Source organism: Cynocephalus volans, chromosome 8 (assembly GCF_027409185.1).
Source record: "Cynocephalus volans isolate mCynVol1 chromosome 8, mCynVol1.pri, whole genome shotgun sequence".
In the NCBI taxonomy this organism is placed as follows: Eukaryota; Metazoa; Chordata; class Mammalia; order Dermoptera; family Cynocephalidae; genus Cynocephalus; species Cynocephalus volans.
Window position 1 is genome coordinate 21,929,339 of NC_084467.1, and position 23,262 is coordinate 21,952,600.

General features: G+C 40.4%; 1 protein-coding gene across 2 annotated transcripts; it reads right to left on the reverse strand.

Annotated features, from left to right (window-relative positions):
• Window positions 1-167: 167 nt before the first annotated feature.
• RPA2 (replication protein A2) lies at window positions 168-21,566 on the reverse strand. Of its 2 annotated transcripts, XM_063105557.1 has the most exons (9): window positions 21,348-21,566; window positions 20,788-20,894; window positions 16,707-16,808; window positions 16,464-16,577; window positions 13,797-13,871; window positions 13,148-13,264; window positions 1,716-1,823; window positions 1,443-1,537; window positions 168-1,056 (listed from the first exon to the last, which is right to left on the reverse strand). In XM_063105557.1, exons 1-9 carry the CDS (start codon window positions 21,358-21,360, stop codon window positions 972-974), a joined length of 816 nt encoding a protein of 271 aa, XP_062961627.1. In that variant the 5' UTR covers window positions 21,361-21,566; the 3' UTR covers window positions 168-971. The 2 variants fall into 2 exon arrangements, with proteins under 2 accessions (XP_062961627.1, XP_062961628.1); XM_063105558.1 differs by lacking the exon at window positions 1,716-1,823.
• Window positions 21,567-23,262: the final 1,696 nt, after the last annotated feature.

Here is a 23,262-nt window from a genome sequence, read left to right on the forward strand (position 1 = left end):
TGGTGATGGGGAGCAATAATCAGCCACAATGTATATCGACAAAATAAAACTTAAAAATAAAATAAAATAAAATAAAATAAAAATAAAATAAAATAAATAAAATAAAAATTAAATAAAATAAAAATTTTTAAAAAAGAAAGAAAAATGAGAAAAGTTTCACAAGGTACTGCAATAACAGAACTGTTTTATTAAACATATGGATGAACATATTTTGTACAAAATGCAGTAACATTTCTTCTACTTTACCCCTTGAGGCCATCACTTCAGAACCTCATTTTCATATGAACATGCTTTCAGCAACAATCACGACAAGGTGAAGGAAAGTGCAATTTTGAAAGTAACACCACATAACCAAAGTGGGTTACAAAAAAAGGCAGAGGAGAGCTGGTTTCTCGGCTGTGCTCTGCCCACAGGCCCTAGTCCTGCTCACCATCTCTCAAGAGGAAACACTGTAGGAACTGAAACTTCTGAGCATTATTTAATACTGCCCAACTCTCTTGGTAGCAGCCCTGTTCCAATTCCATCTAACCTGATGTTTTAACTAACTTATTTGTAACTTCTTCAAGAAATTCCATCCTGGTTTACATCCCTGTAAATTGCCCATCTCCCTTTGAGCTTCAAAAACAAAAAAAAGGGCCGACCCCGTGGCGCACTCGGGAGAGTGCGGCGCTGGGAGGGCAGCGACGCTCCCGCCGCGGGTTCGGATCCTATATAGGAATGGCCAGTGCACTCACTGGCTGAGTGCCGGTCACAAAAAAGACAAAAAAACCCCAAAAAAACAAAAAAAAAAAACAAAAACAAAACAAAAAAAAAAGAAGAGCAGTAAGTTTCAAAACGATGTCAGTTGATACCTTTTTGAGATGAAACCTACTTCCTAGAAGTCACCTGGCCAAACATATGCACAGCTGGAGAAAACAAATTGTGAAAATAGGTCCAGCTAGAAAATATCTCAGACACCCAATTAGATCCAGTTATTCTGCATCTGTGGATTTAAAATGATCATCATCCACAGTAGAATAGATGTGTCCCTCGTTGCTAAGGAAATCCACAGCTTGCCTAGAAAGCAAAAACAAAAAACAAAAACCAACCAAACGAAACAAACAACAAACAAAACAAACAGAAAGAAAACAAAGGGGTCATTTTTTTTTTCTAGGACTGTACACTGGAGGACCAGGAGCTAAGGACCTCTCTCCTCCAGACTAAATCCCACAAGGCATGAGGTATCAGGTCAATTTTTGCTCAGAATATCCCCCACACATTATGATAGTACCATCTTTGTGAGTCCTTTTTCTATTTTTTCCACAGCTGAACAAATTCCCCTCTATTAATAAGGTTGCAGTTAGCAGCTATACTTTTTTAACCCACTTCTCATTACCAGGAAACCCTGGAGAGGTGAAATGGTACAATTCAGGAGCCCTAGCTTATGGAAACCAAATACTCACTTGATTGAGGCTACAGTCATATGTTGGAGCTGGTTCTTGAGATCCTGAAAGTTCAATCCTTCAGGTCTTGGGCAAACCTTAATCAAATTCAGCACCTGAAGATTCAAATCAGAAAGATTTTAGCAACTACTGTGAATCAGCTCCCCTTTGCAAACCTGAGTCCCTTTATAAGAAAGAAATGAGCCAAGTGCTTAGCCTTAGATAACTGTGAGGAGGTAATACAATTTAGAATTGCCTGTTTCAGATTTCTGGAGTCACTTAGGCAGAATTTACCTGGTTTTGGGCCACAGTGAGGCCATTTGCTGACATGAAGCTATTCCCACCAAAGTTCCCTGCTTCAGCCATTCCTGGATTGCTGATAGGTACTCTCCCTGCTGAGGGCTGAATTAAGAAATAAGTTCACAACATTAGAAAGTTCACCAAGTTAAACGTAGTCTTTTTTATTTCAAATAGTTTGTTAATAAGCAGCTTATAGGAAACAATTTAAGCGAAGTGTTTTTCCAATAACAACTGCTTACATTGGGAAGGACAGCTATAATCTAATGAGTATTCCACTGGAAGGTAAAATAACCTTCTGAAGCACATAATATCAAAACGATACTCCTGGCTCCTCTTCTTGTTTGTGACATGAGAAGAACCAGAGGAAAAGTAGCACTGAGAAGAAAATTACCCGGAGATCTGCTATAATGCTGTCCTTGGGGATCAATCATGCAAGCATTTATTGATTGTCAACTAGGCATGAATCACCACAGGGAGAGGAAAGGAGACATAGTCCTCATCATCCTCTCTTTCCTCATTTTTTACCACTACATTTCTTAAACTAATAGTCTACTCACTGTTCTCATTTCCTTTCTCCTTAGTCACTCCTCAGCCCACCATTTGACTCTCCCCAAGTACATATCCAACACCGTTCTCACCAAAGTCACCAATGACTTTCAACCAACTATCCAAAAGTCTCTTTCAGTCCTCATAGAACTTGACCTCTCAGAAGCAGACACTGCTGTCCACATTCCTCTTGAAATGTGTTCCTTCCTAGGCTTCTTGACACCATATTTTTCTGTTCTCCACTTACCTCCCAAACTACAGTTTCTCATATCCCTTATCAGCCTCTTCTACCTATCTCCCCAAAGGCTGGCAGTTCCCCCAGGATTTCCTCCCAGGCCTCCTCCTAGGCCACAAATCCTCATTGCCAGCCTCTACTGGTTGTCTCCACCCAGATATCTCAGGCACTTCAAAATAAAATATACTTTCCTCTCCAAACCTGCTTGCCACGCTATTGTTCCATCTCAATTACTAAACCCAAACCCAATCCTCAGTCATCTGTGAGTCTCCATTCACTCACCTTCCACTATCGGTCACCAAAGACTATTAATTTCTTCAGTGTAGCTCAAGTTGATCCTCATCACCCCTGGTCTCCTGATTGGTATTTCAGCCTCTAGTCTCTCTTCGTCCAAACAACCCTCCCCATTGCTACAAGTCACAGCCTCTTATGATCATGTCACTCCTCTGCTTAAAAGCTTTTAAATGGCTCCCTCTGCCTGTGATAATAGTATGAAACTCCTAGACATTCAAGACCCACCACAACTAGCAGTGAAAATTTGTATTTTATTCTTGACCACTCCTTCTCAACACACTTTACTCACCAGCTGCACTTCAACTTCTTGCCATCCACAAACATGCCTCTGATCTGAACATGTTGTTCCCTGTCTGGAATGCTCTTCCCCTCACCTTTATGATGAATACTCTTCTCATCCTTCAAAGTCCAACTTCAATGCCTCTGCCTTTGTAAAGCCTTCCCTGACATTCCCCAAGCCAAGTTGTCACTTCTTTCCTTCTCGGCTCTCACAGTACTTGGCCCATTCCCTATCACAGCACTCACCACACCGTTTGCGTGTCACTTTCCCATACAAGTCCCTTTATCTTTGCACAGTGCCTGGTGAAAAATACACACTGTCAATGTTTAATTTATTGAACTGAATAAATAAGAATGACAGAAGACCAAATATATTAAGCACCCACAGCAGATATAAGAGCACTGTGAAAGCTCTTTAGGAGAAATCCTGTCCAGTCAGGAGATTCTCTCATTTAGCAAATGTTCATTAAATACCTACTGTTTCGAGATAGTAAAAAACCCCAAATCAATCATGGTCCCTTGTTCTCAAGCTAGATGCCTTCACATTGCCTGCTGGTGAAACAGAAATCTTACATTTTATGATCCAGTAATGCTGAGCTGAATGCTGTTTCTTACCCAAATACCTTTGCTGAAATGACCTCACCTCCTGCTTCAGGTGGCCCCAGTTCACACATCTTTTAAGATTTGATATAGGAATCACCTCCTCCAGTGTGCCTTTTTTGTTGTCCAGGCCAGGATAAGAAATCCTTCTTTGTGGTTCCCTGGTACCCTGCACCTGCCACTTATCAACACTTTCACTGCTTAAGTGAGCTGAACTCCCACTGTGTAACACAATCTTCTTTGAGGGAAAGAATTACCTTACTTATTCTTCAATGTAATTGTCTATACTCCTGGTTTCCACTCCCTAACCACCCATTCTCACTTTAAAACCATTTTATCACATAATATTTGACACATACATACACGTGTTATGAAGTACAGTAATAAACACTTTAAACTTTCTACCTATTCCCATTCTCTTTAACCCACTTTTCCCCCTTATCCTCTACCAAAGGCTTTTGAAGATCCACCTTTCCAAATTCAACAGCAGACTTCTTTCATCATCCTACTTGACCTCAGGCAGCATTCTGCAATCTATCTCCACTCTCCTTCTTGAAATATTCTTTTCAGAATATTCTACAGAATCACATTTCCTGGCTTTCCTCCTGCCTAACTGGCAACTTCTTTGATATTCTGTGGCTATTCTGCTTCCAGACTTCTAAAGGTTAGTATGTCCCAGAGCTCATGTCTCTGACCTCTTAACTCCCTAGCTATCTCATCATCCAAGGTTTTAAATAGTTTATAAAATCACCTATATAGAGAGTTTCAAGATGGCGGCGGCTGCGGCGGCTGGCGCGGAGTAGTTGAGGTGGAAAAGGTGGCCACTGGGCCTCAGGCAGCCGGGAAACTTGTGGACCTTCCTCTCGCCATCTCTTAAGGGAGGACTGCTGCTGCTGGCCGGTCGTGGGGACTCAACGCCACTTTGCCCCCGGCAGGAGAGGCTGCCTCATTTACAGGCAACAGCTTTGAAGTGTGGAGCAGGAAAAGAACTGATTCTTAGCTGCAAAAGCGAGTCTTGAAACAGGGAACACGGCGCCAGGGCTGCTGTGGATGCAGCCAGGATCCCGGAGGCTGGGGCCACACTGAAGGCGGCCAGCTGCCCTATTCAGGATTCGAGGTTTCAGACCGGCATTAAAGAAGATTCCTGGGAGCACCCGAGCCGCGCCGCGACTGAACAGCCCGAGGCGGCAGAGCCGAGAACACGGAAGGCGACAAACCAGAGACAGAGCGAGCGCCCGACCTGGCACAGCACTGTGAGTGATCCCTGGCACAGCTCTGTTCGGGGGGTGGATGCCCACGCGGCTCCCGCCTGCACCACCAGGCCACTCACCGCCCCGGGGCTGCCTCCATTTTCCCAGGTGCGGGCAGCTCCGCCCTGCTTGGCCATCACTGAGCCCATTTGCTTGGCCTGGCGCGGGGCTTTCCGGAGCCTGTGGGCCGGCCTCCTCTCCCACTCCCTCCGCGGTTCTCTGGCGGGGCTGGGGGCGTGGGGCGTCCCGACCAGTGTTGGGAGGGCAAGGAAGTACGGGCGGCCGACTGTCACTCCACCACACCCTGGACTCCGCCCTGGTAAACTTCCTGTTACTGGGAGGCAGATACCATCTCTGCGACCACCAGTTTGGAAAAAAGCCTAACGAATTTCTGGTTGGGAATAGTGTGGGAGGAGAGTTCCCAGGTCTGCTTGAACCTGCCGGAGAGCAGGCTGCAGGCGGGCACTAGACTCGGTTTATACCGGGGGGATACGAAGGTGAACAAGTCCCGAGAAAGATCTACACAGTGCTACAAAGGCACCCAGAGCGACCGGTCGTCTGTGCCTAGCAGAAACCTGGTAGACTTCCTGGGCGAGGCGGTGCTGAGCAGGGTCTTGAAGGCCCAGCTGATAGACGAGGGGTGCAGAAGACACACCCCAGCCCAGCACAGTGTGCACAGAGGGGGGAGACGTGCGGCCAGGGAGGCGGAGACTCGACAGAAACCACACACCCGGTAGGGTTGCCACTGCACGATCTAACAGCCTGGGCCAGAGCACACGGAACGGGGAGAAGTCCTGTACAGGAAGTGAAAGCTCAACAGAGATCACACACCCTGTGGTACGTGATCCACCAGCCCAGCAGAGTCCAAGCTGACCAGAAAGGTGGATCCCCGGAGAAGCCCAAGACCCGAGGCAACCACACACACAAGACACTAGAGCCCAACTGAGCAGTCACGGCGGGAGCCATACCAAATTGGCAACCACAGCAACATCCTAGTTAGTCATTAGTCTCAAACCGGTGGACTGTGAAACCCCCTGCCACAATGAATAAACACCAAAAAAATAGACACCAGAAATACAAAAAATCAAGAAAGTACACCACCAAAAGTTAATAAATCTCATACTCTAGATCCTATAGAACAAGAAGCCCTTGAAATAACTGACAAGGAATTTCGAGTGATAATTCTAAGGAAACTGAATGAGATACAAGAAAACTCAGCTAGACATCATGATGAAATGAGGAAAAGTATACAGGATCTGAAAGAGGAAATATACAAGGAAATCAATGTCCTGAAAAAAAATGTACCAGAACTTGCTGAACTGAAGAAGTTATTCAGCGAAATAAAAAACACAACGCAGAGTTTAACCAGCAGGCTTGTCGAAGTTGAAGAGAGAACCTCTGAACTTGAAGATGGGCTGTTGGAAATAACACAAGCAGACAAAAAGAAAGAAAAAAGAATCAAGGACATGGAAGAAAATCTGAGAGAGATATCAGACAACCTCAAGCGATCAAATATCCGAGTCATGGGTATTCCAGAAGGGGAGGAAAATGGAGATTCCATTGAAAACATATTCAAAAAAATGGTGGCAGAAAACTTCCCAGGTATAGGAAAAGTCACAGATCTTCAGATCCAGGAAGCTCAACGATCTCCAAACGTATTCAACCCAGAAAGGCCTTCTCCAAGACATGTCATAATCAAATTGGCAAAACTCAGAGACAAAGAGAGAATCTTAAAAGCTGCAAGAGAGAAGCGTCAAATCACCTATAAGGGAGCCCCAATCAGGTTAACATCAGACTTTTCATCACAAACCCGAAAAGCTAGAAAGGAATGGGATGATATTTTCAAAATACTAAAAGACAAAGATTGCCAGCCAAGAATACTCTACCCTGCAAGGCTATCCTTCCGAAATGAGGGGCAAATTGTATATTTCTCAGACAAACAAAAACTGCGGGAGTTCACTACCACACGACCACCCTTACAAGAAATCCTCAAGGGAGTACTGGGTTTGGTTCCTGAAAAATAACTACCACTGCCATAAAAACCTAAGAAAAATCTAAACCCGCTAGTGCAATAAAAATGGCATTCATGAAGAGAAAACAAGCTAACATAAACACTATCTACAACCTAAGGAACCAACAAACAAAGAAACCAAACAGTAAATCAGAAAGCAAGGAACAAAAGACACCTAAGACAACCAAACAACCAATAAAATGCTAGGAATAAATCAACACCTTTCAATAACAACTCTTAATGTTAAAGGCTTAAATTCCCCAATTAAAAGACACAGACTGGCTGACTGGATCAAAAAGCAGGACCCAACTATATGCTGCCTAAAAGAGACCCACCTCACCCATAAAGATTCACACAGACTAAGAGTGAAAGGATGGAAAAAGATTTACCATGCAAACAAAAAAGAAAAACGAGCTGGAGTGGCTATTCTTATATCTGACAAAATAGACTTTAAACTAAAAACCATAAAAAGAGACAATGAGGGACACTACTTAATGATAAAAGGACTGATCCATCAAGAAGACATAACAATCATAAATATGTACGCACCCAATGATGGAGCAGCCAGATTTATAAAACAAACTCTATTAGACCTAAAGAAGGAAATAGACACTAATACCATAATAGCAGGGGACCTGAACACTCCACTGTCAATATTAGACAGATCATCTAGGCAAAGAATCAGTAGAGAAACACAAGATCTAAACAAGACTCTAGACCAATTGGAATTGGCAGATATCTACAGAACATTCCACCCAACAACCTCAGAATATTCATTCTTCTCATCAGCACATGGATCATTCTCCAGGATAGATCACATATTAGGTCACAAATCAAGTCTCAATAAATTCAAAAAAATTGGAATTATCCCATGTATCTTCTCAGACCACAATGGATTAAAACTAGAAATTAATAACAAACGAAACTCTGGAAACTATACAAACACATGGAAATTAAACAGCATTCTACTTAATGACATATGGGTCCAAGAAGAAATCAAGCGGGAAATCAAAAAGTTTATTGAAACTAATGAAAACAATGATACATCATACCAAAACCTGTGGGATACTGCAAAAGCAGTATTGAGGGGAAAATTTATTGCATTAAATGCTCACTTCAGAAGAATGGAAAGATGGCAAGTGAACAACCTAACACTCCACTTTAAAGAACTAGAAAAACAAGAACAATCCAAACCTAAAGTTAGCAGACGGAAAGAAATCATTAAGATCAGAGCAGAACTGAATGAAATTGAAAACCAAAAAACAATTCAAAAGATCAACGAATCAAAAAGTTGGTTTTTTGAAAAGATAAATAAAATAGACAAACCATTAGCATGGCTAACAAAAAAAAGAAGAGAGAAGACTCAAATAACAAAAATTAGAAATGAAAAAGGCGATATTACAACTGATTCATCTGAAATACAAGGAATCATTCGAGACTACTATAAACAACTATACGCCAACAAATTTGAAAATCTGGAGGAAATGGATAAATTTCTGGACACACACAAGCTCCAAAAACTGAACCATGAAGACGTAGAAAATTTGAACAGACCAATAACAATAAAGGAGATTGAAGCTGTTATCAGAAGGCTCCCAACAAAGAAAAGCCCAGGACCAGATGGATTCACAGCAGAATTTTACCAAACATTCAAAGAGGAATTGACACCGATTCTTTACAAACTATTCCAAAAGATTGAAACAGACGCAAATCTCCCAAACTCATTCTATGAAGCAAACATCATCCTGATACCAAAACCAGGTAAAGATATAACCAAAAAAGAAAACTACAGGCCGATATCCTTGAAGAATATAGATGGAAAAATCCTCACTAAAATACTAGCAAACAGAATACAGCAACACATACGAAAAATTATTCATCACGATCAAGTGGGATTCATCCCAGGGATGCAAGGTTGGTTCAACACACGCAAATCAATAAATGTGATACACCATATTAATAAACTCAAACACAAGGACCATATGATCATCTCTATAGATGCTGAAAAAGCATTCGATAAAGTTCAGCACTCATTCATGACAAAGACCCTCTATAAGTTAGGTATAGAGGGAAAGTATCTCAACATAATTAAAGCCATATATGCCAAACCCACTGCCAATATCATCCTGAATGGGGAAAAGCTGAAAGCTTTTCCTTTAAGAACAGGAACTAGACAAGGATGCCCACTCTCACCACTCCTATTCAACATAGTGTTGGAAGTACTAGCCAGAGCAATCAGAGAAGAGAAGGAAATAAAGGGCATCCAGATTGGAAAAGATGAAGTCAAACTGTCCCTGTTTGCAGATGACATGATCCTATATATCGAACAGCCAAAACCTCTACAAAAAAACTGTTGGAATTGATAAATGATTTCAGCACAGTAGCAGGATACAAAATCAACACACAAAAATCAGTAGCATTTCTTTTCTCCAATAGTGAACATGCAGAAGGAGAAATCAAGAAAGCCTGCCCATTTACAATAGCCACCAAAAAAATAAAATACTTAGGAATTGAGTTAACCAAGGAGGTGAAAAATCTCTATAATGAGAACTACAAACCACTGCTGAGAGAAATTAGAGAGGATACAAGAAGATGGAAAGATATTCCATGCTCTTGGATTGGAAGAATCAACATAGTGAAAATGTCCATACTACCCAAAGTGATATACAAATTCAATGCAATCCCCATCAAAATTCCAAAGACATTTTTCTCAGAAATGGAAAAAACTATTCAGACATTTATATGGAACAATAAAAGACCACGAATAGCCAAAGCAATGCTCAGCAAAAAAAATAAAGCTGGAGGCATAACACTACCTGACTTTAAGCTATACTACAAAGCTATAATAACCAAAACAGTATGGTACTGGCATAAAAACAGACACACTGACCAATGGAATAGAATAGAGAATCCAGAAATCAACCCACACACTTACTGCCATCTGATCTTTGACAAAGGCACCAAGCCTATTCACTGGGGAAGGGACTGCCTCTTCAGCAAATGGTGCTGGGATAACTGGATATCCATATGCAGGAGAATGAAACTAGACCCATACCTCTCACCGTATACTAAAATCAACTCAAAATGGATTAAGGATTTAAATATACACCCTGAGACAATAAAACTTCTTAAAGAAAACATAGGAGAAACACTTCAGGAAATAGGACTGGGCACAGACTTCATGAATATGACCCCAATAGCACAGGCAACCAAAGGAAAAATACACAAATGGGATTATATCAAACTAAAAAGCTTCTGCACAGCAAAAGAAACAATTAAAAGAGTTAAAAGACAACCAACAGAGTGGGAGAAAATATTTGCAAAATATACATCTGACAAAGGATTAATATCCAGAATATATAAGGAACTCAAACAACTTTACAAGAAGAAAACAAGCAACCCAATTAAAAAATGGGCAAAAGAGCTAAGTAGGCATTTCTCTAAGGAAGATATACAAATGGCCAACAGACATATGAAAAAATGCTCAACATCACTCAGCATCCGGGAAATGCAAATCAAAACCACACTGAGATACCATCTAACCCCAGTTAGGATGGCTAAAATCCAAAAGACTATGAACGATAAATGCTGGCGAGGCTGCGGAGAAAAAGGAACTCTCATACATTGTTGGTGGGACTGCAAAATGGTGCAGCCTCTATGGAAAATGGTATGGAGGTTCCTTAAACAATTGCAAATAGATCTACCATACGACCCAGCCATCCCACTGTTGGGAATATACCCAGAGGAATGGAAATCATCAAGTCGAAGGTATACCTGTTCCCCAATGTTCATCGCAGCACTCTTTACAATAGCCAAGAGTTGGAACCAGCCCAAATGCCCATCATCAGATGAGTGGATACGGAAAATGTGGTACATCTACACAATGGAATACTACTCAGCTATAAAAACGAATGAAATACTGCCATTTGCAACAACATGGATGGACCTTGAGAGAATTATATTAAGTGAAACAAGTCAGGCACAGAAAGAGAAATACCACATGTTCTCACTTATTGGAGGGAGCTAAAAATTAATATATAAATTCACATACACACACACACACACACACACACACACACACACAAACGGGGGGGGGGAAGAAGATATAACAACCACAATTATTTGAAGTTGATACAACAAGCAAACAGAAAGGACATTGTTGGGGGGAGGGGGAGGGAGAAGGGAGGGAGGTTTTGGTGATGGGGAGCAATAATCAGCTACAATGTATATCGACAAAATAAAATTTAAAATAAATAAATAAATAAATAAATAAAATAAATAAACAAAAAAATAAAAAAATAAAATAAAATAAAATAAAATAAAATCACCTATATAACAATGACTCCCCAAATTCTATCTCTAGTCCTGACCTCTCTCGAGTCTAGCCTTATATATCCCACTGTCCACTCCGTAGTCCACTTGGATATCTAATAGCATTTCATACTTGGTCAGTCCAAAACAGAACTCTGGATTTTACCCTCCAAAACTGTCAGCTTCATCTAGTTGCTCAAGCTCCAAACCTAGGAGTCATTTTTGAACCTACCTTTTTCTTCATATCCTGTATCTAATCACCAATAACTCCTATCAGCTCTACCTTTAAAGTATATTGGAATCCAACCACTTCTTATCCCATGTACTCCAACCATTCCCCTGAATTACTTCTGTTGCCACTCTTGGTGCCTCATAGTCTATTCTCAAAACAGCAGCCTAAGTGAGCTTTTTAAAAGGTAAATCACCCATGTCACTCCCTACTCAAAACTTTCCAAAGGTTTTGCATCAATGAGAATAAAATTGATCCTTACCATGGTCTACAATGTCCCACGTGATCTGGGCCCTTCCTCCTCACCTACAGTCCTCTACCACTCTCCTTGTCATTTGCTTCACTCCACTCTGGCCTTCTTGCTAGTCTCAGAGATCCAAGCTTGCTCCATCCTCCTGGCTTTTGTGCTTCCTATTTCCTCTGCTTGGAATGTTCTTCCCCTTATCTAAAATTGTACCATTCTTCTTTCTTCCATCATTCTTTTCTCCTATTCTGCTTTATTGCAGAGTACCTATAACTACCTAAAATTATTTATTTGTTTTCTTGTTTATTGCCTGTTCCTCCCGAGAATGTAAGTTTGAAGGCAGACACTCTATCCATCTTGCTCACTGCTGTGTTCCAAGCGCCTGGAATGACTGGCACATAGTAGGCTCAATAAATATTTTTCAAATAAAGGAATGAATGAGTTTATTTCTGTATCCCCAGGGCTTAACAAAGTGCTTGGCACTGAATAAGATGCAGTAGCATTCTTAATGGCTTATCAGTTCTCTAGTCTCTCCTTCTGTCACCAGTCCTCCACCTTGCCACCCAAATTATGTGAGGACTTGTACCCTTTGTGTGGATTCACCCCTGGGGCCCTGAAGACACGGTGGGAGCTGCTGGCCGCAAAAGCCAAATCAAAAGCCCCCGAGACCCTGATATGGGGGGCTGAGGGCCTTAGCCCCACTCCCCCCACCAAACATCTTAGAGTGTACTTATTAGACACTAGTGTTTCTATGGGGTATGTAACTTATCTGCTCAAGTCCTTCACCAAGTTTCTGCTTAGATTTTTCTAATTCATTTTTAAGAGTTCTTTTTATTAAGGATGTTAATCTTTGTGTTAAATTTGTTCCTTATGAATTGACATTCAAATTAATAAAAAACAAAATAAAACAAAAAAAACCCACAAACCTTTCGTATGGTCTTTGATGGACTTGCCAAAGTGAATTCACACAACAGAAAATATGGAAAAATTTCAATACAAACCAAGAAATACAATTTCAGGGAAAAAAATCATAGTGCATAATTTTTTATACTCAGCCAATAGGTTGGAAGGAAGGCAGCAAAGTGCTGTCTTATTTGGGTTTTTTTCTCCGAACATGGACCGACAATACTGGAGCAAAGAGCTCAGCCTATAATTACATTTATACACCTCGATATTATCTTAGGTCTCAGCCATCCAGGCCAGTGGGGTCAGAGGAGCTCATAATTCTGTGAGAAACGTGAGTTCTTTGCCTAGAACAAAATACAATGCCAAAGCTCATGGAGAAAATGTGGTGCCTTTTCTGAGGACTGAGAGATGCCTTTCTCCTGGGTCAACCTTCAAAATGTCGAGGAAATCAAAGCCATAGCACAAAAGCACTCTATGTTCTTCCCGGGAAGAGAAAAAGCTAGGAGAGTGAAGCCACTCACCTGGTTGTTAGATTTGTTCAGCATCATGTGTGCATTGACCACTTCCAGAATATGTGTGGTGAACTCATTCATATCCTCCAGTGGCATGATCTTAAAGGCTACCAGGCTCTTTTTGTTCTATTAAAGAGAAAAATGCGAATAAAGGATTAGCTTTTCAAGTCAATTTCAGATCAAAACACTGTGGCTCTTTTCTTGGTTATTTTGCCAATATTAGAAAAATGTCTACTATAAAATTTTTCAGAGGTAATCCAAATATAGTCAATAATGAGGGAAAAGAACAAAACTAGCTCAAAGATGTTCATGACTTTCCCAAGGTTATACAACCAAGCAGAGTCTAGTCTCCTGATTCTGAATCCAGTGTTCTCCCTTCTATACCTAATGGAGGCCGCAGCTGGCAACTGTAGGCAGAGTCTGTTCTTTCTGTACTATTCTGTTAGCTTTACATTAACGTAAAAATCAGTTATTTCCTTTTGAAGAAGAGAATAACAACTCCCCATTGAACATGGAGACTTAACTAAGTATTAAGTAGGCTAAACCCAGACATGAATCCCAAAATTGCTTAATGCAAATACATTTTTTTCCCCTTTTTGGCTTTTTTTTTTTTTTATTCTGCAAATACATTTTAACTGCCATTTGATTCTGATTTTACCTGAAAAGATCTCAGGTGGCCAGCCACTTTCACATATGTCTCTGGAGGAACCACAGTGTTTTCACCACTGGCATCCTAACAGATAAAATACAAACATATCACTAAGATTTTAGTGATGCTAATGAAACCCTCTTTATTTATTTATTTTATTTTATTTATTTATTTGTCTTTTTCGTGACCGGCACTCAGCCAGTGAGCGCACCGGCCATTCCTATATAGGATCCGAACCCGTGGCGGGAGCGTCGCTGCGCTCCCAGCGCCGCACTCTCACGAGTGCGCCACGGGCTTGGCCCATGAAACCCTCTTTAAAATTTCCAAATTATGTACAGAAAAAGAAGTTATAAAGTAGAAGAGCTAAGGGATACTAATATGGCATTAACTAGTTTGCCCTGACTTTTAGGACATACTTTTTTGTAAATTCAGGAATTAGAATAAAAATACTTCTAAAGGTAATTCCCAGTTCAAAAGTTGTATGTTATGCACATCATTAAAAAAAAAAACAGTTATGACACCCTCATTTACTGCTCTTAGGCACACAATATTCTGGTGGATATGCTTATTGACAAAGCAATTTTACTTTTAGGAATTTAAGGAAATAATTAAGAACATGCATTAAGATATAGATTCATCATAGCATAGTCTAGGATACTAAAAATTTTATTTTATTTTTTATTTTTTTTAAATTTTATTTTGTCGATATACATTGTGGCTGATTATTGTTGCCCATCACCAAAACCTCCCCCCCTCCTCCCTCCCCCCACCGATGTCCTCTCTGTTTGCTTGTCGTATCAACTTCAAGTAATTGTGGTTGTTATATCTTCTCCCCCCACCCGGTTGTGTGTGTGTGTGTGTGTGTGTGTGTGTGAATTTATATATTAATTTTTAGCTCCCACCAATAAGTGAGAACATGTGGTATTTCTCCTTCTGTGCCTGACTCGTTTCACTTAATATAATTCTCTCAAGGTCCATCCATGTTGTTGCAAATGGCAGTATTTCATTCGTTTTTATAGTTGAGTAGTATTCCATTGTGTAGATGTACCACATTTTCCGTATCCACTCATCTGATGATGGACATTTGGGCTGGTTCCAACTCTTGGCTATTGTAAAAAGTAGGATACTAAAAATTTTAAAACAACCCAAATAATCAACATAAAGTATGCATTTGTATAATGGGATACCCCACACTGTTGCAAAAGATAATGGTGAATTCTAGATATAGTTTTGGAAGACCAGTTGTGACACATGGAGAAAAGCTGTTTCCCCTGTGGGGGAAAATACATGCCAAAATATTAACAATGGTTAACTGGGATAATTACAAATGATTTTATATATTTCTTTTTGAGTTTCTAGAATACACACATATGATTTATAAGAAATATATATTAGCTGATTTTTAAAGTTCTTTTCTGATTATATAAAATACATGTCTTTAAAAAACTTACTACAAAATACATATTTAAAAATAAAGTATGTATTTAAAAAAAAAAACATGGGCCAGCCTATGGCTAACTTGGGAGAGAGTGGTGCTGATAACACCAACGTCATGGGTTCGGATCGCTATATAAGGATGGCCAGTTAGTTCACTTGGGAGAGCGTGGTGCTTGACAACACCAAGTCAAGGGTTAAGATCCCCTTACCAGTCACCTTTTAAAAAAAATAAAAAGTAAAAAATTAAATAAATAAATACAAATAAAAAACACTGCAAATCCCATCACATGGAGATCAACTTTTTTTGGCATTTCACTCCACCTACATATTTTACATATATTATAAATAATGTTATGATCAATATTCTTATAACTGAATCTTTGTACATGTCTTTAATTATTTCCTTAATGTATATATATTTTTTGGCAGCTGGCCGGCAAGGGGATCCAATTTCCTTAATGTAAATCCCTAGCAGTGGAGTTGCTAAGGTCCACATTTTTATGATTGATGATTTTGATACAAGCTGATTTTTGAGGAAAGTTGTATCAATTAATACTATCAGGGTAGGATGACATCCACTTCTTAGACAAACAATGACAAATTATTCAACAAATAATTATTAAGTGTCCACTAAGTGCTAGAGACATTAATCTAGCTGTTGCTCTCACCAGAACTGGATATTGTCATACTTTTTTTTTTCCTTGCCAACTTAATAAGTTAAAAATAGTATCCCAATGTTTATTAAACCTGCTTTTGTGACTGCTGCTGTCATTTGTATTTAGTCTTTTATTCATTATCTGAATAAAAGTGGGTATCTTTGTCCATTTTTTTTTAGGTGCAGTGTTCTTTTGCCTTGTAAGAGCTTTTTATTAATTAAAATTTTAAATGCTTGTAATACGTTTCAAATATTTTTTCCATTAATTTAAACAGTATTTACTCAGGGATCATTAGGTGCTGGGGATATGATGTGACCAAGACAAAAATCCTTGTTTTCACAGAATTTATGTCCTACTGTCTTCTGTCACTTGCCTCTTAACTTTGTTTATGGTATTTTGGGAAGTTTAGGTTTTAAACTTTTATGTAATCAAATCTATTAACCTTTCATTTAAGTGTTTCTGCCTTTGATGTCTTGCTTATGTATTATTATTATAATAACAGAAAACTTTAAGAAGACTAAAATAATTCAACATCTCTAAAGTCCCAAAGTAACCCCATCCTGATTCAAAAACAGCCACTTACATCTGTGTCAACCCATTGGCGGACATCCATGGGTGCAGCTGTCATGTCATCTATTTTGTAAACAATGTTAGTTGGAGCCTTCTCTGCATGTCTGATTATCCCCACAATGGTGACCTAGGTTGGGGAAAAAAAAAGTTTGGTTTTCCTAGAAACCAAAGCAACACTTACATATTTTTAAACAAAGTAAGTCTTATTTCATTTTTCATATGATTAAGTGACTCCTCCACAAATTCTTTTACATACCTGTGAAATCTCGACATTCCCAATTTTGAAAACTTCATCAACTAGAGTGGCAGAGAGCAGCTGAGATATGGTACAGGGTACAATGTGCTGGGCTCGGGCTCTCTGAAAAAGTATGAGAAAATCCAATTAAGAAAATTACCACTTATTTAATAACTACCATGTGCCAAGCACTTTAAATATACTAGAACACTGAATTTTCTTTTCTTTCTTCCTTCCTTTCTTTCTATAAAAAGATATGGATATGCCCCCAGTATGAATCTGGCCCCCACATCATGGGCAGGAGGGGGGACAATCAGCTTTGTACCTCATGAATATTCATGATAAACAAACAAACAAACAAACAAACAAAAAGATGACCAGTAAGGGGATCTTAGCCCTTGACTTGGTGTTGTCAGCACAACGCTCTCCCAAGTGAGCTACAGCCATCCCTATACAGAGATCTGAACTCTTGGCCTTGGTGTTATCAGCACCACACTCTCCCAAGTGAGCCATGGGCCGGCCCTAGAACACTGAATTTTCAAAACAAACCTCGTTATTCTTGCTTCACAGAGTTGGAAATCAAGGTCATATCTAACAAATGCCACACTTTAGAATTCAAACCAAGGTTTGTCTGACTCCAAAGCTCCTGCTGAATGGGTATGTTGTGTTGCTAAGAATTCACCAAGATGAGTAGGCCAGAATGGGGACAGGATAAGGAAGGACCTGCTGTGAGAACAGGCCTTTAGGAGGAAACCCCAGCTTTAGGGTGAAGGCAGGCTGGAGCTGGCTGTTTGGGTCACTGACAAAATGAGATGGTACTAGGAAAGGGTTTGAGAAATGGAGAGCAGAGACAGGACTGTGGAGCTGCTCTAGGTCTCACAATGAAATATAACAAAAAGTTAGAAGTGTAGCTTCCCTTAAGACAGATGTTTTGGCAATCAGATGGAGCTCCTGGGGAGCTTGGCCACCCTTAACATCTTAAAGGGAAGATATAGAATGGGGTAGACAGAAGAGTGTCTAGTGAGGACACTCAAATCATATCCTGAAGCAACCTGAGAACAGTGTAAACTCATTTGTGCCTACCACTGGCAAGGGGTGTTCTGGGTAACATAAAGATGAGTAAGATGGGATAGGATCTGCCTCTAACATACTCATAACCTATGAGAGGTACAAATGTAAACAACAAACTTGACTGTGATACACTATAGAATGAAATGTGCTATGTGGGATCTCAGAAAAAAAATTATTGGCAATTTAGAGAAGAGAGAGCATTTGGGCTGGACTTTGAAGCACAAGAATTTTGATACTGAAAAAATAGTGGGTATGGGATGGGCATTATAGGCTGAAGGCAAATATAGACTCCCAGTCTTACAGAGGAAATATGAATAAGGCAGAATAAGCACAGCAAATTAAAGATTAGAGTTCTTCCTGTCAGAAATCAGTAGGAAGTAACCCAACGCCTGTTCTACATATAAGACAGGACACACGCCACAAAAAGCAGCAGCCGAGCTTGAGGGTTAAGATTGTGGCTCTACGCTCAGGAGCAGAGTGCTTTTGATCACATTTCTCAACTCATCTGTACTTGTTTCCTCCTATGTAAAACTAGGAATGATAAAATCATTATGAAAATTAACTATGTAGTAAAGTACTTAGAATACAATCTGGCACACTGTAAGTACTCAATAAATGTTAGCAATTATTATGTTAGCTATGTTCCTCATTCTTTATATCTGCAATAGCTTTTAATAAGGATCAACCATGTTTTTCAATTTTACTTTATAGTGTTTTATAGGTGAAGTTATATATTATATTAATATTTAGAGATTTAATTTTGCAGAGGTCCCACGATCTATCTCTCACAATCTACTTATATTTTCTGTTTTACCTATCACAGCTGAGATTTTATCTTCGGCATAAGAAAACTAAGAACCAGTGTGATAAAGTGGCAAGAACATGGGATTTGAAGCCAAACAGTCCTATGCTCAAATCCCAGTTCCACAGCCCTGGATGTGCCACCATCTTTTCTGAAAGATGATGATATCTATCTGTCAAGTTGTAAACAAAACATATAATGTATACAAAGTGCTAAAACCAACCTCCACATGTCATAGTTATTCAATAAATATTATTACTCCTTTGGCAAAAAAGTTACATATGGGTAATGGTTGAGGTGTTAATAATGCCTCCAAATTCATCTCAAATCTGATATTTCTTGTTTTTCATTGAGCACATATTATATGCTAGGAACTGATCACAAGGAGTTCCTGGTTTTTTCCAGAGGTTCACAGGAAGTGTGCCAGCACAAGAATGTTTAATTTTTGAAAAACAATTATTTTCACAGCTGACTATGAACCATAGGTTACTCTGACAATACTTTATACAATCACTATTTTTATAGATAAAAAATGGTCAGTACTGGAAATTTCACACGGTTCAACCACATATAACAAATATGTACTCAACAGGAAACATTTTAGATATGGTGTTTATCTAATTTACTGAGGAAAAGACTAGATTTAAAAACAAGAAGAGCTGGGTTTAAGTCTTTAGCTTATAATCACCATCCTTCTCTGAAAAGCTGTCTTAATACACAACCCAGACTAGATATTCTGAGATTCAAATTCTAACAAGAAGAATGAAGAAAAATTGCTAAGGTTGGGGCTGGCTAGTTAGCTCAGTTGGTTAGAATGCAGCCTTATAACACTAAAGTCACGGGATCGGATCCCCCCACAGGTCAGCTGCCAAAAAAGAAAAGAAAAAAAAATTAAGCTTGGGGAGAAAAGATGAGAACCATTAATCTATCTTTTGTTTTTTCCTTCACAGCCTCAAGAAAGATGACGTTAGAGAACTGAAGTCCCCTTTGGTCTTTCCGGAAAAAGAAAACTACATTAGGGAGAAGCTGCTGCTCACCAGATTTTGCATTTGTTCAGCATCACGTGCTCACTGTCTGGTTCCAGATACTTACTAGTTATGCAAGCTTAGGCAGTCCCTTAATATACCTGAACCTCTGCTGTATGTTGGAGTAGACAATAAATACCTCACAGGATTATAAGCAATAATTCATATGAAGAACGTAAAGCAATACCGAAACGTACAGGGATTACCACTGAATATTTTCCCATCAATATACACCCGTGAATCAACAGTTTTAGGTAAAAGCTTATTCACCTGTATACCAATACAACCTGTTCCTACTGAATCTCAATACATCTGAGTGATACCTAAAAAGAAGCCAAATTAACCCTGTATTCATAAGATGAAATCAACAGCAGTTATTAAATGCAAACTCATTTCTGAAAGAGTGAATAATAAACACTTCAACAGCTTTGTGCAGATCACTTTCCTACACATTACCTTATTTATCAATTCTCAGCACCACCCCGTGATATGAGTAGCACCCATACCATTATCAGATGAGAAAAACGGAGGGCCATAGGCTTTAAGTTGCTTCACTAAAGTCACAGTGCCAGTTAAAAGGCAAAGTTGATTCTGGAGCCTACATATTCTGGCTCCAAAGCCCATGTTCTTTTCAGTAATAATATCCGGGACCATTTATTGAAAACGACTATGGGACAGGCACTTCGTAGATACTATTAAAGTCTCACAACCACCTCGTAAAGTACGTATTATTAACCGTATTTATTAGGCGCAAAGCTGACTCCCAAAAAGGATAAGTCATTTATCCAGTGACACCCTGTAAGTAAAGTGTCAAAGCAATGGCAGAGCATAGATCTACTAGACTTCAAAGACCATGCTTTTTTCACCGCGCTGCGTCGCTTCGCTATATTTAATTAAAAGACGACTTTGAATACATGAAGAATGTAAAACAGGCTGTTAATACATGTCCAGAGTGTTCCCACAAGACTGATTAGCTATACTGATAAATTTCAAAATAAAGCCAAAGAAACAGTGGGCGCAAAATTAGGGAAGATTTCATTTTAAAGACCGACAGCACTTAATTATGAGAGACACAGATACTAATCGACCATTATCGCATCAGTTCGTGTTCAACACCCTTCCTTCGCCGCATAAGTTTTTTTTCCCACAGATGAGTTAGGGGCTTCAGGACGGGATAAAACAAAACGAAATACTCTCAACCTACTGATTTCTTTTCAACCTGAGACGGTGTCGGCGATCCAAAGCCCCCCGGGGGCTGTGTGTAGCCGCCGGCGCCTCCATAAGCGGAGCTGCCATAGTTTTCGTATCCACCTGGTTTCGAACAACAACAGTATTAGTACATGAGCTGCTTTACTTTTCTTTTTTTTTTTTTAAAGATGACAGGTAAGGGGACATTAACCCTTGACTTGGTGTTGTCAGCACCATGCTCTCCCAAGTGAGCTAACCGGCCATTCCTGTATAGGGATCCGAACCCGTGGCCTTGGTGTTATCAGCACCACACTCTCCCAACTGAGCCACGGGCCGGCCCTTGAGCTGCTTTTCGAGCCTCTTAAAAGTCCGCCGGTTTCCTGGGGCTTCAGCCCTCCCAAACACTCCCCGTCTGCCTAATTCCCCACGGCGTTTCCCCGGCCCCCCAACGCCGCCACCTCCGCCTCCCGCCCCTCGCCCTCCCGCCACCGCAAGCCTCTCCGACCCGAGGCTTGCCCTTTTGCTAAGCCCTCCTGCGATTCTCCTTTTCCTCCACACCCCCGACCCCATTATTACTATTCCACATCATGGCGGCGATTCCCTCAAGAATGAGGCCCAGGATGTTCCGGTCCGGTGGGCTCGCAGACCACCTCAGAACAGTGTTGCTGCGGCAGCGCTCTATCTACTTTAATCGGGCGCCACAAACTCCTTCGCGCGAATGACGGAGCCAGTCAGCGTCCAGGACGCTTCTCGCTTCAGCCAATCAGTGCTCACGGATCATACGCTTTTTCCTGTCTTCCCTGGCCATGTTCCTGAAAACGCGCACTGCGCTCCAAGTGGGGCCGGAAGCCTCTGCGGCCATCTTTACTAAGGGCGAAATCCGCCGTTCAAGCGGAAGCAACGAGTTACAAGATGCTGATAGGGCGGTATCTCAAGAAAACAACCAATCAAAACAATACTTCAGCATTTCCACACGTGTAATCCCACCCCCATCAGGTGAGCGACGCTTACGTCACTTCCTTTTCCGGCGTCCTCCTGTTCCCGCCAAACTATGACCAATCAAGACGACGCTTTAATCTAAACCGTAGTATAAAATTCCTGCCTCGGCGCCCCGCACCGCGGTCGCAAGGCATTTGCGCACCCTGGAGACTCACAGTACTAGCCTCATAGCGCCTGGTGGGGTTGCTTGTTCTTTTCCATAAGGAGCCAAATTCTATTCGTGAATGCCATTCCCTGGTCCTGATTCTTCCCAGTGAGGCTTAAGAAACCCGCACCCTTTTACCGATGATGGCCTTTTAAAAGATCTGAGGATGGCGATCACCCTACCCCCACCTCCTCTCCGCGTCCCTCACTGTCCCCACCCCAGTCCAATACAGGCTAATACATCCACAGTGCTTCAACTATTTATAAAACGTGGCGCTCCTATAGAGAGTGGAACACGTCTGTCAGTTCCTTGCTCTAAGTAGTAGTAGACTGTTAGGTTTCTTTTATTCATTTATTTATTTAAAAGTATTTACTGATGCTCTTTTGTTACAGGCCCTGTGCTGGTCACTGGGATACAAAGGTAAATAAGATAGACATGGTCCTTGAGCTCCTGGATTGTTTTATTTTCTTTTTCTAAGACTGCAGGCATCGTCTTAAGTATTTTACATTTGCATTTAAGTGTTTTACATAACTCAGTCTTGAGGTTTGTAGGTACTATTATTGTCCCCATTTTGGAAATTGCCTTTTTTTTTTTTTTTGGCGGCTGGCTGGTAGGGGGATCCGAAACCTTGACCTTGGTGTTAAAACACCACACTCTAACCAACTGAGCTAACCGGCCAGCCCTTAATACTTTTTTGGTTTTTTGGTGGCTGGCTGGTACGGGGATTTATTGTCTCCATTTTATAGATGAGGCAATTGAGTCACATAGAGGCTAAGTGTTGGAGTCTGCATTCAAACCCAGGAAGTCTGATTCCACCAACCAGTCTAATTACTATACCTTCTAGAACATTCTAGAACTGGGTCACCAACTCAAATGACAACTGGGGTCAGGCAAGAAAACTGTAAATGTAGTGAGATGGATAACAGAGGGGAATTTTTTTAAAAAGTTTCTTCTGCGGGCCGGCCCGTGGCTCACTCGGGAGAGTGCAGTGCTGATAACACCAAGGCCCCTGGTTCGGATCCCATATAGGGATGGCCGGTTAGCTCACTGGCTGAGCGTGGTGCTGACAACACCAAGCCAAGGGTTAAGATCCCCTTACTGGTCATCTTTAAAAAAAAAAAAAATTAAAAATAAATAAATAAATAAATAAAATAAAAAAGTTTCTTCTGCAAAGTAAGAAAAACAACCACATAAACGTAATGATGAATAGCAGCTGACATAGGGAATGTGGGCCCAGTGTTACCAGGTCATCTAAGTTTTTTTTTTTTTAGCAAATGCCAGAAATGTGGGTGTTTATGTGAAATTTTCTGAATTTTAAGTGTTTATAAGAAAATTAAAAAATTTAAA